Source organism: Echeneis naucrates, chromosome 8 (assembly GCF_900963305.1).
Source record: "Echeneis naucrates chromosome 8, fEcheNa1.1, whole genome shotgun sequence".
NCBI lineage: Eukaryota > Metazoa > Chordata > Actinopteri > Carangiformes > Echeneidae > Echeneis > Echeneis naucrates.
In genome coordinates, this window is record NC_042518.1 from 15,201,032 (window position 1) to 15,218,637 (window position 17,606).

General features: G+C 39.8%; 1 protein-coding gene across 1 annotated transcript; it reads right to left on the reverse strand.

Moving 5' to 3' along the window:
- Positions 1-807: 807 nt before the first annotated feature.
- LOC115047391 (ral guanine nucleotide dissociation stimulator-like 1) lies at positions 808-16,377 on the reverse strand. Its single transcript, XM_029508291.1, has 17 exons — positions 16,012-16,377; positions 13,471-13,760; positions 12,716-12,760; positions 12,382-12,581; positions 12,106-12,227; positions 11,754-12,002; positions 11,488-11,591; positions 11,022-11,106; positions 9,190-9,261; positions 8,471-8,557; positions 7,633-7,665; positions 7,100-7,221; positions 4,320-4,409; positions 3,946-4,075; positions 3,126-3,413; positions 2,661-2,775; positions 808-2,575 (listed from the first exon to the last, which is right to left on the reverse strand). Exons 1-17 carry the CDS (start codon positions 16,033-16,035, stop codon positions 2,436-2,438), a joined length of 2,196 nt encoding a protein of 731 aa, XP_029364151.1. The 5' UTR covers positions 16,036-16,377; the 3' UTR covers positions 808-2,435.
- Positions 16,378-17,606: the final 1,229 nt, after the last annotated feature.

Genomic DNA, 17,606 nt, shown 5'->3' on the forward strand with positions numbered 1-17,606 from the left:
AATCAGAATAAAACTGACTTCAGTTTGTTGTTGCTGTTGTTTTGTTTGTTTGGAGCAGGTAAACAAACAGACCCACTCAGGTGTGCCGGTAGGTGTCAGTGACATCACGTAAGGCGGGAAACTAAGACAACATCTTTAAAAAAAATTTTGATTTTTTTTTTTAACCAAGAAACAAATAATGTGATGACATTAATGTATCGATATCATATTATATACAACAGCAGTCAAAGGTTTGGACACACTTTCCTATTCATTTGAATGAGAAAGTGTGTCCAAACCTTTGACTGGTAGTGTAAGAGCTATTAAAAAATGACATAAAAGTGGAAATGTTGATTCTCTAAAAGACTCATCCCTTGGTGGACTATCCAAAAAAACAGGCCATCTTTTCTTTGTCACTTCTTATGTGGCTTGTGGAAAGGTGAAGTTGATACTGAAACAAGTTTTTTTTTAATTATTTTTTGTATCAGCTGATATTTGTGTGCTCATTTTCAAAGAAATTCATTAATTTTTACATTTTTCAATTACATTATAGAATATATTTTTTTCTTTTAAAGTATTTTCAGGGCAATTTACATGATGTTGGCTTTAATTTGGAATAAACTTAAACTTTTATGAGAAAAAAAGAAAGAAGGTAACACTGGCAACGCTTACACTGTTTTACACTGTGAACCATAAACAGCTTCATAAGATAAACAGGAACTTGGAAAATGTGTTTATTAGAAAGTCATCAATACAGGGTAGAAATGCATGTTAAAAAAAATTTGATTTTCTTTTTTAAGCAGTTTAAACATTCCTGTTTCAGAACTGTGACTTTATTGTCATTAAAAAGACTCAACAGTACAATATATATATATTTTTTCTTCTTTTTTTTTTTTCATAAGGCCAAAAATATTATCCACTCAAGTTTCAGTTGCCAAGAGGGAAGATATTGCACAGTATCAGGAAACGGAAACTGTTGTTTAAGTGTTTGCAATTTACAGAAAGACTGTGGTTGTAAGAGTTCAACAAGGCACCTTTTCTTGACAGCGTCATATGCCCCTGGGCAAGGCTCTTGGCTCACAGATGTTTCGTGGAATTTTCTGTGTGAAAACTTTGTGTCTCGTCTTTGTAGAAGTATTCCTCTTGCAAATACACCCTCAAGCTTTAACTGTCAGAAAATGTGATCATTATCAACAATATAATTACAGCTTAGCTTTCAAATAATCTCAGTGAAATGATCAGATCTCGACTCCCCATGACGCCTTAGGTTACCAGATTCATCTAGGCCTATTCGTCTGAGGCAACTTGTCATATTTAGTAAAAAACAATAAAAAATTAAAAAATTAACATCTCAGATGATCTTAGTATTTATCAGAAGATAAGACATCTCTAAAATTAGTACCACATTCATTAAATATGTTGCACAATAAAAGTATCTCAAAGGCATTTCACCCCCACCCCCCCAAGTCAGAAAACAAGTTAAAGCCTCCAAGTGAGTTATCACAATGTTCGATCAAGTAAAGGTGCACAGTGGAACAAAAGTGAAAATACAAAACACAAAATCTGACTTCGAAGTCAAACTAACATATTCATTACACAAAGACAAAGCCAAAACAACAGGTCACCCTTATCGCTGTCTAATCTTGTCACAGGAGCCATTTGCCATTTACACGTCTAGCCATCAAAATACTGGCTGCCATGGTTACGGTTTAGGAATGCCATCTTTCCAGTTGAGGCTGCAAGCCACAGACAATCAGTACCACAGGAGTCCAACTCAAACTCTCAGGGAGCACAGCAAATCCTGGCGAGAGTGCCCCCACCCACTTCTCGCATGGCACAGGCAGAGTGACACATTCAGACACCGGGGTGCTTCGTCTCAAATGGCTGACAACCTGCAGGAAGGCCACAGGCGTTCATTACCAGCACCCTTAATACAGCATCTGACCCACATTCCCCCTCCGAAGTGCGGGTTATTAATGGCAGCCAGCCGTGATGGGAAACGGCCGGTCATTCCTCAATGTACGTGTATAAATAGGTCACTGATGTTGACACATGTTGCTCCCTGAAGGAGCATGATTGTGTGTGGCTCCTCATACTGGAAGTGACATCTAGCAGCAGACTCGGAGATAAAGTCTACTAACAACACACCTCAGGGAAAAAGTTTCAAAAGTTTTCCTTTTTCTTGGGTTCAAGGATAATATCCAGTTTCTTCCAATAGGAAATAAGGGCATGTTGAGTCCAAGTGATTTTTTTTAAGCTTCTTCTTCTTCCACTTTCGTCTTCAAAAAGTGCTTCTGCATCATTTCGTCAGTTACATAGAAAATTTCACCTCTGAGCAATAAATCAAAGCCCAATTCCGAGAAGGTACCTTTCTTAAAAAAGAATTATTAATAAAAACAAAGCCAACTCTCAAGCTCGTAAGCTCTTCCAGCTGTAGAATCTGTAGAATGGAGTCGCTACTTTGTGTATCGTCCAAGGCTGGATGTGGCTCTCAGTGGTTTCTTCTGGCCTTTGGGGAATTGCCGCAAAAGAAAGTCAAAGTTTGCTGTTGTGGACATGGCGTAGAAGACGTTTGCTTTGTCTGGTATTATCAACTCTGAAAAGAAAAAAAAAAACAAGAATGTCATGAGAGGCCTTTTCTTTTTTTCTGCACAAATTCTCATTCTCATTCAGTTTCTGACCTCTTTCCTGGGAGATGACCTGTGAAAGGGTGAACTCCTGCCAGTCCATGTGCTCAAGGTGATGCTTTTCCAGTGCCCTTTGAATCACCTGAGCAGTTTTGTCCTGGCTGGTTAACTATAAAATACAGAGCAAAGTTTGCACTTGAATAAAAAACAAACTGTTAATATTGTGGTCCACTGATGTGGACTGACTGGCTGATTCTTTTAAATGTTGAAAAAGTAGCATAGTAGTAGAGAAATTTTTATATTCTTATGTTAAAGTCTGCTCTATATTAACTCTGAGTCTGCAGTCAAAGATGGATTTTTCTTATTAATGATTCTGAAGTTTATTGGTGTAAATGTCTTAACAGATAAAAACAGAAATATAAACTTGTAATTAAGCAGTGCACCGATGTACTACATTTTCTGATTTACACAGTGGTTGGTACGAAACGTTTTGGAATTGTGACTTAAGAATAAACTCACCATGATGCTTTTGTACATGTTGCCGTTGTCCTGAGGCAGGTCCACACTCACTCTGACTATGCAGGAGTCAGCCCCCTGACGGTTGTACACAGGCAGGGAGGTCATGGACACGGAGCGTTTGTGGTGAGAGGCCTGAGCCGACCTCGGCAGAGCACTGCTGCACGACGAGGCAGGGGATCTGCAAGGAGTGGGAGAGTCTGGAGAGGAAGCCGTGGAGGAGCAGGGAGAGGGTGAGGAGGAGGAGGAAGAGAAGGCCTCAGACACATTATTGCATGAGCTGTGAAAGGACTGCAGAGAAGAAGAGAGGGAGAAAGAGACAAGAAATAGAATATTAATGAGGCAACATGCTTTTTTAGCGTTTTAGAAAACTGGTTGTTGTTGAAGCAACTTATTGTGAGTCACTGTGCAGTTGTGAGAATTGAACACTAAAACAAACCCGATTCTGGTTCAGCCAAGGAGCAACTAAATTTAAATTCCACTTATTCAGGGCTCATGCTAGTTTCAACAACTCTTGAAAGGTTTTTTTTTCTGAAGAGAGCTTGTGTAAGTTTACCACGTTTAAAAACCATTCTCCTCCCATTAGAAATGCCTATGGGTTCTTTTTTTTTTTTTTCAACATTTGAAACAGGGTGCTTGTTTGTGTAGTGCAAATGGTGGATGCTGTGCTGAATACAGAGTCCCATTAGATGAAGGTCAGAGTATGACAAAGCTATAAACAAAGACGCCACTGTTTGTGCCATAAAGGACAAAGGATGGACAGAAAAAAAAAAAAAAACGTTGAGAGACAATGAGGCAGATACAAACAGACACAGCTGTTTACCTGCAGTCTGATGGAACAGGCCGAGTTTGGAGAGGAGAGATCTTCCATCTCAGATCCACTCGATCCAGAAGATGAAACACTGATCTGGTCAGCAGGCACTTTCTTGGATCCATCAGTTACCGCCAGGAGACTGAACAAAGAGATTTAACTTGAGTCGATTTTCCCTTTCTTCCTCGACCAGAATGTAATAGAGCACAATAGACTCACATATAATAACCCTCACATATAGATGCACTAAAAGTGGTGTGCTGTTCATTGTACTGTACAATTGTGAGTTCAGCGTTTAAGTGTTAAAACGCAGGTCTTTTTGCTTAGTAAAATGTGCATACTTTGTGTGTTTGAATATTCAAATCGGACCAGAGTGTGATACTAACCTGGAGAGTTTCTTTGTGAGAGTGCGGTGGCTCCAGAGGATTGGTGAACAGAGATCCACTGGGGGCTCCAGCTGCCTCGACAGTTCATAGCTGTAATATATTGAACATCAGCACTGACAATCAAAAACTGGTGCTCTAGATATATTTAAAGTGACAATGCACACAAGTCTTTTTGCAGCCGCTGCCATCTCAGCTGGTCAAATATGTTGATGCCAACTATAGATTTTTTCTGTTAGTTCCCATTTCTTGTATACATTTTTTGGTATTTTACCCAACAGACACCTCCCCTAATGTGTTTAATATTCAATAGATTCGATTCAAGGCTGGCAAGCACTAATGTTGAGAGTGAACCTGTCGTTGTCATAAAAGGTGACTTTTTAAAGTAAAAAGTAACATGAATATCATTCTAAAATCACAAGGGGATATTTGTTTGTCCGATGTTGTTTCTTGCTTGAGGAAGGAGCTGGTGATACTCTCTCTGAGCAAAGGTTCATCTTCAGAGCATGACTAAATAAAAATGTGCCATAAATAATGCTGGCTGGATAAATAAGGAATGCCGACTTCATTAGCAACATTTTCTTTTACTTCCACAGAAGTAAGTTACTTCCTCAACATGTCTTACAGACTAATATCTAAACAGCCATTAATGCTCAATACAGTTGTGGTCAGAAGTTTACATACACTCATCATAGGCATAACTGTCATAAGTACATATTGAATTATTTTTAAAAATGAGAAATGGGGCTCACAAGTTCAAATTTGTTTTGGATTTTCCTAAATTCACACATGGTCAAAATTATACATACGGGCTCAAATATTTACATACACACCCAATAAACTTGGTTAAATGCAAGTTTCACTGTGATCAGATGCTTTTTGCAGCTATCAATACGCTTCTGGCATAATACTGGCTGGATGTTTGACCACTCTTCTTGGTTAAAAAAAAAATAAAAAAATAAAATAAAATAATTCATTCATCTCCTACCACTTATCCGTTTCCAGGTGGTGGGGGTGCTGGAGCCAATCCCAGCTCACTCTGGGTGAGGGTGGGGTCACCAGTCCATCACACAGAGACCAACAACCACTCCCACTCACACAATTTAGAGTCACCAGTTAACCACCACTAAACATGATGTCTTAACGGTGGGGGGAAACCTGCACAGGCATGGGGAGAACATGCAAAAGGCCCCAGGCTGGGAACCGAACCTGCAACCTTCTTTTTCTGGTGCAACAATGCTAACCATTACCTTCTTGCTAGAATTGGTTGAGTTCATTTAAATTGTTTGATTTCCTAACACATACCCGACTTTAAAGCATAGTCCAAAAATGTTCAATAGGGTTGAGGTCAGGGATTTGCTAAGGCCATTCCAGGAATTCAATGGTAGCCTGCTTTGTCCATTCCAAAACCAGTGTTAATGTGTGTTTGGGATCATTGTCCTATTGGAACACCCAATTGTGTATACGTTTTAGCCATCCAGCTGTTGATTTGTGAATTATTATAACTACTTTGTGTAGTTGGAATAAATAGCTCAATCTTTCTCACATCGGAGCATAAAACCTTTCTCCAGAAGGCATTTGCTTTGTCCATGTGGGCAGGTACAAATTTCAGTCGAGCTTTAACCTGTTGATTTGGGAGCAGGGGCTTCTTTCTTGGTCGGCACCCTCTCAGTCCATGGAAATGTACTGTATATCGCTCTCTTTACTGTGGACACTGACACTGTTTCCAGTTCATGGCAGGCTTGAGCCTTGTTGGTTCCTGGGGTGTTCCTGAACATCATAACCAATTTCCTTTCATCTAGGGGTGACCGTTTGGGTCTTCTTCCAGAACAAAGTGGTAATGCATCCAAATAACTTGTACTTACATGCAATTGTTTGAACTGAGCAATTGTTTAAAAAAATGGCTCCAAAAGAGTTTCCAACTACAATCTACAATTCTCCTTCTTAGCTCTTAACTGAGCTGCATAGACTTTCCCATTGTTCTGCGTAGTGGTCAATCCAATGAGTGCTGTCAAACAAATCCTTTTTATGCTGCCGAAGATAGACTATCAGCTATCATGATCACCAATAAGAAGTCAAAAGGGCTTGGCCTTGTCAAGTTAAAAAAAAAACAAAAAACAACATTCTACAACCTTCAGCACCAGTTATTTAACGATTTAGGTGAATATATGTGTATATTTGAGCCTGTATGCATAATTTTGACCCAGTGTTAGACCCTGGAAAAAGAGCAGTTCAAAGAAATCATTAAAAAGCCATTCTGGCATTCATGCCCATCTTGAGTACATATAAACTTCTGACCACAACTGTATATGCCTAAAACATCAAACAATTTTGTTATCACAAAAATAGGACAGGTCAAATTGTGCTGACAAATTGTGTTGACATTGATACACATTTATTGTTCTTTTTTAATTATTTCAGAAATGTAAAAAAAAAAAAAAAGCCACAAAGTTATCATTGGACCCTGAGTCCATAATACCCAGAATCTGGTGTTCAAAATGTACAACAAAGCTATCATGAGCTTCTTGGATCAAAAGCTGCATCTCTACCAGAGTCTAGTCATGCGGATGGATGTATTCTAAATGTCAAACCAGAGCTTTTTTTTTTTATGACAGCACTCCAACTGTGTCACCATTAGAGCCATGCCTCAACTGATAACAGCTTATTAGATGCCATATAACATTTAAGCATGACACACTTACAGTGTAACCACCACATTATATGACTACCCTATTTTTATTCTTCTCTTATCAGGCTTTCCTGAAGCGCATTTTCTATCCTACCTTTCCTGGTCAGTGAGCAGCTCGGAACCCTGCAGCCAGGCAGCAATTCTGGGATGATGGGGCAGATTGTACTGGGAACAGGACGCCTGCAGCAAACGGATCTGTGAGAGAACCTCAAACTCCTGTTGGGGGAGAAAAAGTCTGTTGATAAACAGATCGACTGAGGCTTCTAGGTGTCCTGCTTCGTGTCATTTGTGCGGTTGCACATCCTGCTTGGAGCAACAAGGCAACGCAGCACTATGCTTTGAAAAGACACAAAGTTGTGGTGAAGCCTTTGATTAATATATATTTAAATGTTTAAAAAGCATAACCAAAGATCTCCAGCTTCCAATCAGTAAAAGACAAGTGACAGTAAACAGTCACCTGCTCTGTTTACTCTTAAATACACTGCACACACCCAAGACCACAAGATTGTAGCTCTGACATAATGCTGTGCCATAATACACATTTGCTACTTTGTTTTTGATTACTGTGAAAAAAATAAAATAACAAGGAAAAATGCATAAAAGATGAGACAAAAATGAACAACCTACCCTCCTCCTCTTCTCAAGGTTTATGAGCCCACCCTGTCAAAATAGTAGATTACACAGTATTTATTGATTGCATGTATACAATATTAATTGAATCAAACATTGAATTTTAATGAAATTTGACAGTTTAGCAAAAGCAAGGCTTCATATTTTTATTCTTGGGACAAAGTTGTTATTTTTTGTATTTAATTTTTTGTTATGCATAAGTGTTATTTCAAAGCTTTGAAAAAAAAACTTCATGTGAAATTAAACACAAAAAAAGTGACAGGACGACCATACAGCTTCTCAAAACTAGCAAACTTCACCCTTCAACAAAGCTGAACCTGAAATTATAATTACGGATTGTTCCTCATACATCTGAAAATAAAAATGATCAAATTTGGTAATTGTTAAATTGCTAAATGAGCTGACAGCAAAACAATGATGGAGAAAAGAATGACCATTCTGTGAATTACCCAAAAAATTGATCACAGGTATTTCTAGCTGTTTTTATGTTTATCAATGTGCCGGGCTGCCAAGCTTTCAACTTGTTGCTTCTTTAAATTCTGCTACTGGCTTCGTGTGTGTTTATATACTGATTGTGAAACCTGAATAGGGGAATGAATCTTGGGCTAATGAAGTTACTTTTACCAGCCATGATAGCTCCGCCCTAATTAAGATTAGGCGACAGTTAAATTAGTTTATTTATTTTCAGTAGAATCATAATTTTGTCATTTAAATGTAATACAGCATAAATTGTGATAGTATTACTGTATTGCAAGAGATCAACAGCAGCGAGGGCAAGTTTTGGGGGAGTGGAGGGAAGAATCATGACATTCCTATCCACTAATGCCTCATTTACCTCCAAAGTGTCTGGCAGGGCTGTGTCGAGCATGGTGAGGACTGTCAGATAGGTGCCCAGGTAAGGAACCACTCCACTAGAGGAACTCTGCGAAGAACAGACATGTCAGGACACTGCCCATTAGGCTTCCAGCAGCAGTTTCAAATGTCGTTTGTATCTGCTCGGTTGTGTCTTTCAAATACAGTCATTTTCTTTTTCCATTTTTAATGTATTGAATGGGTTGAGTTTGGACAACATTCACCCAGAGGATGTCCTAGTTTGTAGCACTATGGCTTCGTGTTACAGCCCTGGAGAATGTGCATATGACTTATAAAAGACCCCAGTTAAGTCTATTATTACTATCCTATAATCCTTGTGATCTGAGGCCATTTGAAACTTGCTCAGCACCAAGCATGGCTAAAGATAGGCTTGGGCCTCAGCCATGCCAGAGATACTCCACCCACACTGTGGGAAAGAGGCTCTTGTGTCTTTTAGAGTTTTATAATATGAGGGATTCTGCATGTGTCTTTTTAAAAAGCTCAAATTAACCCTGCTTCAGGTAAAATAACCACAAGACAAAAGCACACGATAAAAGGATCATATTTTGAAACATTATAACTATAAAGTAGCGCATTTACTGTGGCACGAAAGGAAAGTCTGCTGCTGGAACAGTTTCAGCTGAAGTAGACCTCAGTGATATGTGGCACTCAGCTTCATATCCTCTCTTCAAAAGCGCTTACCATCTGTCTGGAGACCGGGCACTGCTTGGTTATCTTTGGAGAAATGTTATCCACCGTCGCTTGGCCTCCGTCCTGTGAGACAGGGTCAGACACAGCTATATTCAGTTGAAGGTTATTGGCACATACAGAGACTCACTGCAAGTGATTAAAATAATAAAAAAGTTATTTTCCTTCCATCTGCGTGAATGTTTATGTAGAGATATTATATGACAGCACATAATCGCTTACAGGAGGAATTGAAATGAATCGCATAAGCAAAATGTAAATTGGCTTACGACGCATATTCTTCAATGCATGAAAAGGTTTTATTACACATTAACTTGAACATCCTGTTCAACAGTTTTGCTGTGAAGGGGAGGGAGGCCACTTGCAAGTCTTTGCATGTACTTGTCTGCCTTTCAAAACAGCAAATACACTGAAGTGTATGTATAACTGATTGTGTTTACATAGATAAAAGTTTCCTTCATAAAAGGCAGTGCCTGAAAACAGCTACAATGGAAAGTGAAAAAAGGAAACACCAGGATTAGAATTATTTCTTTCTTTCTTTTTTTTTTTTAATGAAGCAAGTCTTGTGTACATTGCTTAGTTGTCGTACACAAAGAAAACTGATAATCATTTCACTTTAGTGTCCTTTCACTGCAACTAGACACAGGATACTTCTGACGCAATTGCCTGAGGGAGAGTACTTTAAAAGAATTAAAAAAAAAAATTAAAAAAAAAAAAAAGGAACACAGTGTGCCTGGCACATCCAGTTTTCCCATTAACACACTGTAAATATTAACAGAAAATGTAATCTTTTTAATAAGTAAAAGAAAAAACAAACCCATGTACAGGACATTCTTTTTGCTAGCTTGTACATACCATAGTCTCTTTACAGTCAACTGAATTTTGGATATTAATAATAAAGACCTATTACACATTTTTAACTTCAGCTGAAATAGACTAGTGCCATAACCCAGATACTGATTGTGTGAATAATTTAATATGCTGAGACTGCAGCTGATGCAGCAGATGGAATTGTGGCCACTGGTAAACATTAACTCTTCCATACACAGATGGGTCAAACATAAACCAAATGCCTTTCCAATGGAAATTTATAGGAATATTTTCTCCTGTCACTTTGTATACTGTGCATAAAAGTGACAGAATTTAAATATTTAAATGTTGAAGTATTTAAATATTTATCTTGTCTTTATCAACATTTAACATTCATTTATACCATTTACAAAGAATGACATGAGCTGACTTGTTAGTTGATTTTGTACGAACTGTTCCCATAACCAAGCACAATTTACAGAGAGACTCTACAATTATATTTTATTCTGAAAATCGGATTACTTCCTATGCAACAAACATTATCTTACTTACTAACTAACAGTGTTGCAGTTGTGGATGGATTATTTGCATCAGTGCAACTTAGCAGAGCAACTTCACTTTTAAACTCTTACTAAGACTAGTATTTACAGGTTTTCTAATATGCAGAGGAAAACTCTAAATAAATATCACCAGTGTTTAATTATATTTCAAGATATATTTTGAAGATATTATAAATTTACTAGCTCAAAAACAGAGTCCAATGAAGATAATGTTGCAGTCTCTTATATAAGAGTATTATAATATAAATAATATAAAAATCTACTAGTAAATCAATCACATTTATTTACGTAGCACCAAATAATAAAGTTACATCAATGCACTTTACACATAGAGGAGGTCAAGACCAAACTTTTTAGGGAAGAGTAAAGGTTCAAGACTTGTGCAACTCAGGTTTTAACACTAAACGATAAAGTAAATATAGGATGTTTTTTCTCAACTAGCAGTTTTCATCTCACCTCCCCCAGGAGCTCTCTGCTGGTTAGAACACAGTTCTCATCAGGGAAGGTTTCACACAGGTTGTTAAACATGGCCATGCTATCTCTAAAAAAAAAACAACAACAACAACAACAACAAAACAGAAACCAGAGTTAGTTAGTTCAATTACATATCACACACTTTAATCCATAAATAACTGGTATTTTACATTCCACTTCTTGGTCAATGGCCAGTGGTTTAAACCATAACTGAGGGCAAGCATGTCAACTGTTCTTGAAATTATAGTATATAAACATTGTTCACGGCCTCACACAGAATATGGGTCATCCAAAAGCAAGACATTTGCTGAATTGCTCTGTTGAAGACATTGAATTGCACTGGTGAACTGGTTCAATCTCTCCCCCAAAAAGCAATTATGTAAAACACAATATAAATGCAATGACAGACAAACCCTTGACCTCAGATATGGGAGTAAGCCAACTTTACCTGCTAACTGCAGCCCAGGTCTTTCTCAGCCTGTAAACAGCATTAGACTGAAGGGCTGACAGAATCGCCTTGAGAGAGGAGAAGTTCTTCAACTGACGACAGTCCTGTGCAGAAAAAAATGCTTTCAGTGTTTCACTTGATTTGACCTTAATTGGCCCAATGATTTTGTTTGTGTGGTAAATGTAGTTCTTGAATAAAAGCTGAGTTAATGAGGTGCTTATGAAATCATGGACTTGTAACATGAGGTCAGATTCTGTATGACTGACCTGTGCTACTCTGATCCACTTCTCTATGATGCGGGCCCTTTGAACTGGAGAAGAGGGAGGCTGGCAGGAGGAAGTGGGACTAGAGGTGGGCTTTGTAGGTTGACACAGCAAGGATGTAATGACCTGGTTGGTGACAGTATTAAACTGTGCAATGGTGGCCCTGATGGTGGGGGACATGTTTTCCTTCTTGTCTCTTTGAGACCACACACAGCCCAGACACTGGTAAGGCACCACTTTGACAAATAGGGCCTGAAATGCCATGACAAAAACAATTATCAGGCTTTAATCTTCTATAAAACAACTTAAATATGGAAATATGGAAGATGTGGAAGGAACACATTTTCTCACGCACAGAATCCATTTGGGTGAGCTGTTCAGCAACAGCTGAAGTCAAAAAATCCACGATACCAACTTGATCCACAGAGTTTTCACACCCTGAATCCTCATCACCAGATCCCTCCCCTTGTTCCAGACCTGCCACATAAGAACCGACATTTTGAATCAGATTCTGAATAAATATAGAGAGCAGGAATTAAGAAAAAGGAAGAGTTGGATTATCACACTGTTGAACGCTATTATAGCATGTGAACAAAAGCCTTATCAGGTATATTGTGTGAGGGAGGATCACCTTCTCTCTGGAACCTCTTGAGCAATGCCTCAGCTTGCCCAGCCAACGAGCAGAAATTGGGTTGGCTGCGCATACTATCATGCACAGCAGAGCTGATCCTCAGGTGATCCAACAACTGCCTGAGTGCCGGGTGCACAGGAGGATCCCTGAAGTCCTCGCTGTACTCATCCAACCATGTCTGGACAAAGGCCAACAGAGGGCTGGGGAGGCAGCGTGAGTCATTACATTTTAACTATTCCACAACCATTTTTAATCAGAGAGTCACCGCAGAAATGAATTGAATGGAATTTTTAGGTCTATTAGATGATCTAAATAAAGGTGAACATCCACTTACCTCCTATGGCATTCACTGTTGTCCAGGTCTGAGACAGCATTCTCTCTAAAAGAATGAAAGCAGGGTCAAAAACATGCAAGGAAAGGATAACAGAACTCACAGTGACCGTTTTTAATGATTTGCACCTGCACTGCAGCTATCTTTACCCTGACCTTAAGTCAGGCCAACCACAGTCTAAAACCACTCTGCGCACAATAGTTGTTGTTGGCCTCTAGATAATAAGCACCTGCCAGGTACTCATTATATTGAACCTGAGAGAAGAGGTTGCTTTGTCAGGGACCAGTCTGACACACCATGGTGACTTTGCATGCACGGCACGCTCAGATTCAAGCACATTTACATGACAGACTATTTCTTGGCCAAGCAGTAATAACGTTACAGAACTGAGAGTAAAACCATATGACATGGCTACATCCAGAGGACTTGTTACCTCAACTTGGCGTAAACACTGGAGATGTGGAAATGTGGCTGCTAGCCGTTTACACATTTCCACAGATAAATAAATGTCATCTAAGGCATTTGTAAAGAGAGCCTTCGAGGTGTAAGAAGGCAGATTTGTTACCTTTGGATAGAGCTGCTGAAACAGGACGAGCTGTTTAGCTCAGTCCACCTCAGCAGACTTATACTATTGCACTGTATTCACTGTACAGACATAAAGATGTGTCAATCTTCCCACATAACTCAAAAAGCAAGTGAATGTTGTTTTTTTTTTGTTGTTTTTTAAGTAAGTGTTACTTTAAAAAACAAAGTGGTACCTCTGGAAGAGCAGCTCTATAAGCTTTGAGCTACTGGTAAAGGTTCTGTATGTGGAGAGGAAGATCCTGCTGTAGTCCTGCTCCTGGCAGCCGGGATCCAGGAGATGATTCACAAGCAGCTGCAAGGTCGCGGCCTTCAGGCGCCGCACTTTGAAGGTCCGGTACTGGACAAAAGCGCAACATGGATTTGTGTCACTGGGGTTTGGGGCCGAAGGGACAGGTTCCCGACGCAGAGTGACCCCATAAACGGCGCCGTCCTCAAACTCCTCACCCCACTCCTGGACTGGTTTCTGGTGAGGGTAGGAGTGGATAAACATAATTTAGTTATACATCGGCACTGGAAGCAAGACACTAGCTGCCATTCAAATCCCCTGCAGATGTCTTAAAATATACAGATGGGGGTCAGATACAAAAATACATATCTGCTAGTGTTACTGCTCACAACACTAGGGTCAGAGGATGAGCCACAAGGAGGTAAAGATAGCTCCAAACCTCCTTTAGTAAACTGCTGGATGACCACACAAACGATGACACAATACTACTGAGAAACACACTCAACCCACATATTTGTTAACACACATAGCCATCATTCCATACGCTGACAGTACAAGCATGTTAGCGTGCAGTGACAGTAATTATCAGATGTTCATTCTCTTTGCATGCTGGTGTATAGCCAGTGCTGAGTTTTAATTTTCATAAGTTTCCTGCAAGCCTAAGCTGAAATTTCCAAGAATTCTAGACATACAAAATATTGTTTATGGACAAATAGCGCATTATCAAAAGGTTGGTGCATCAAAGAATGAACACAAAATGTCAGATGTTCCCTTCACCATAACTGATCCTCTAATAACCAATGAGAAGGGCCCTGTCCAGCACAAAGAGTCATGATTTAAAACATTCGAGTTCCATTACATACGCAGACAAGTCCTTGTTTGAGCTAAGTGTTTGAGCTGCAGCTGCTCCAGAGTACTCCACAGCACTTGATGCAATGCACCCAGAGGAACAGGGTTTATCCACTGTGAATACTGAGCTCCTTGTTCAGGATTTTCCATATGAGAAGAAGATAGTTATGCTAGCATAATGAGGCAGTAGCTGCACAAAAACAAAAATTTAAAACAACCGATCAAAGGGAACCACTGGACAACATGTGGTCTGTGATTTTAACAATATGCAGTGATCCTAAGGAGCCTGTGCCCACTGAAACTTATTCCACTATCAGTATCACTGACTGCAAAGAGCAGTCAGTGATATGGATATTGGAATGTTTTGAGTACGCATGACCCCAGTTCGTAATACAGGCTGTTAATTTGCTTTATTGTCAGCAGCCCAGCTGCGATAACCCTGATAACGTCACAATGGCATTACTCTTAGACTTCACAAAAGGTCCTTAAGAGTTACACAAGACATTACACTTTTTTTCCTACACACCGAGTACAATCAAAGACAAGCAAACCAAACCCAATGCTGAAAATCAGACATTAATACGTTACATAACTCTGCAGTCTGTAACAGCTTTTGCATGACTAACGTCTAATCCATTTGGTTGATATACAAATGCTTTTCCAAATCTAAATAGCTTTCATGTCACTGGAGCAAGTAGATGATCAATATCTGCCTCCAAGCTCCGTTCAGCACAGACAATAATGCATGCCAACGAACTTTTAGATTTGAGTCATTCTGAACAAGTACATGTTCTTGCATCTGAAAAATTAAAAGGTGAGTCTTAATCAACCAGAGAGCAGCTACTGTGCACACTGCAGAAGACGATGAAAGAAACTGTGTGAGCTCAACACAATTGTTGAAAATCAATTAGAATACTTGCATCCTCTTATGCAAATGTCGCTGTCTAAAGACTCCAGTGTTAACCAGTATCACACAGGCCCTACTGTCCCACACAGAAACTAGAACCGTCTGGTGGCTCCACATATTGGAAACTCCTCCTTGTGTCAGAGATGTGTTCATTGTTCTGAACACACCTGAATATAAAATAAATAAAAAAATAAAAATGAATTTGCCTGGCGGGTACTGCGCTAACATGCCTTTACAGGATCAACTATGACTCAAGAAGCAGGTGATGAGAACTCATCAACAAAGGGAAGCAAACAAGTGTCTTAGTGTTGACCTTTTAAAGAACCAGTTCGGGACTCTCATGTATTAAAAGTACAGATCGGTCGAAAACTAAGCACTATATTTTCTGAAAAAAAGAAGAAGAAGAAGAAGAAGAAGAAGAAGAAGAAGAAGAAAAATACTTGTGAGCAGGCTTGGAAGTGGCTCCTCTTCCAAGACAAAACAGCTGGAAATGATATGGACACAACTGGGACCAAATTAAACTCATTTAAAATCAATACAAGTGACTGATGTTCCTTCCTTTTTGTTTTCTTTTTTCATATAAAGCAGCATATCAGAAATGAAAGCTAAGGCATGATGTAGTATTCCAGAGGGTGAGTTATTTTGCTCAGCTGTGTGACCTGACTGAGGGCTGTCAGAGCTGACTTCAGACCGGCTCAGGGGGTGAATGTGTGTTTCTGGATGTCAACTTACCATTGCTAGCTCCCATTTTCCCATCTCGTCCTCTCGGCTAAGGAGCGCTGCTCTCCATCTGCGCTGCCGGGCTGAAAGTCAACTTCCACCGCTTAAGGCTGCATGTTCGTTTAGGAAAACGCCGCTTTGGTGATCCTCTGAGCAACTACATCAACGCGCTGTGTTACGATTAGAAAGAGGCTTTTTAAAGCCGGGGACTCGCTACATTTTAAGCCCGTATAGGAAAGCGTTGTGTGACGGTGAGGAGCGGAGCTGTGGCAGCCGGTTTCTGGTCTCTGTGAGCGGGGACGCGGATCCACCGACTGCCGCTGCTGGTCCGCCCTCCGGAGCTTTATGGTGGGAGGAGTTCACCGAGGGAGGGGTTCTCTGCCTGCCGTCCACCGTGGTGCTTGTCTTACTCTTTAAAGGATTTATTCGTCCTTTTGGGAAATATAAGTATTTAGGAGTGTATTTTCTCACGGCCGGAGACAAAAGAGACGAAATGTAGTGATTAGCTTAGCATAGCTTAGCGTAAAAGACTGGAAACTGCTAGCCTTGCACTATCTCAAGGAACTTAAATCTGCCCGCCAGCAGCCGAAATGCCCAACAACTTTTACCAAATTGTTTGTGCTGTGAATATAAAAACTAAAATGTACAAGCAACTGACCCGCTGGAGATTAGCCTCATGCTAAACTAAGCTAACCAGCCGCTACCTGTTCCAACAAGTACTCCTGAAGCTTGACAGTGACATTGAAAGCCTGGAAGTGCGTTTCTCTGGAGTGATAAGTTGAACCTTTGGCCCGTCAGAATCATTTTAAGACTGGATCAGCTTGTTGTGTGATACCTGCTCTGTAGGCTTTCAGACAGCCAAGCGTACACCCCAGTCCCCAGATGTGGACCACGGAAAGCATGATTTCAAGATGCTACCTCCGCATCTGGACAGGAAATCTGGCAGCCATCAATGAATACCTGAGGATAACAGCTGGACTCATCCCAGATGCGGAAATATATGGAGCAGACTGGGGCCGAAGATCCAGGCAGGAATCTGGGGCCACAACTTCACTTTTGCTTTCTTGGGCTGTTCACAAAATATCACGCACTGTTACAGTTCAAACTACCCCAAAATATCTGTAGATGTTAAAATGGCTCCATCTAAGTAAAATACAACATCACAACTTTGGAGTTGGTGTAACAGTCCACAATAATGATCCACGAGTTTTCCTTTTCCTGGTGTAAGTAGCTGTTGCCTATGTCGAAGTAAACATCTATGAAATGAATGATTTACTGAATGGAGCATTTTACTCTGTTGACCATTATCCTCAAATAAAGATGTTTTCTATTTCACTTAAAATAAAATTTCAAAAAAAGTCACAAAATAATGATGCAAACTCGTCTTTACAGGCTGTAAATTCAGATTTGAGATGAGCTCAGAGAAATGTTCACCCTTTCTGAGGAACACTCACAGTCTGATAATGTTAAGTTGTTTTTAAATTCAGGTTAACCCTCAGTCTTCCCTCACCTGTTCAGCCTTGGTTGGTTGTTCGGCTCCTTGAAACAGATAGGAAGAGTTATTCGTCATGAGCTGCACCATCACACGGTGTACTGATCTGTGACTG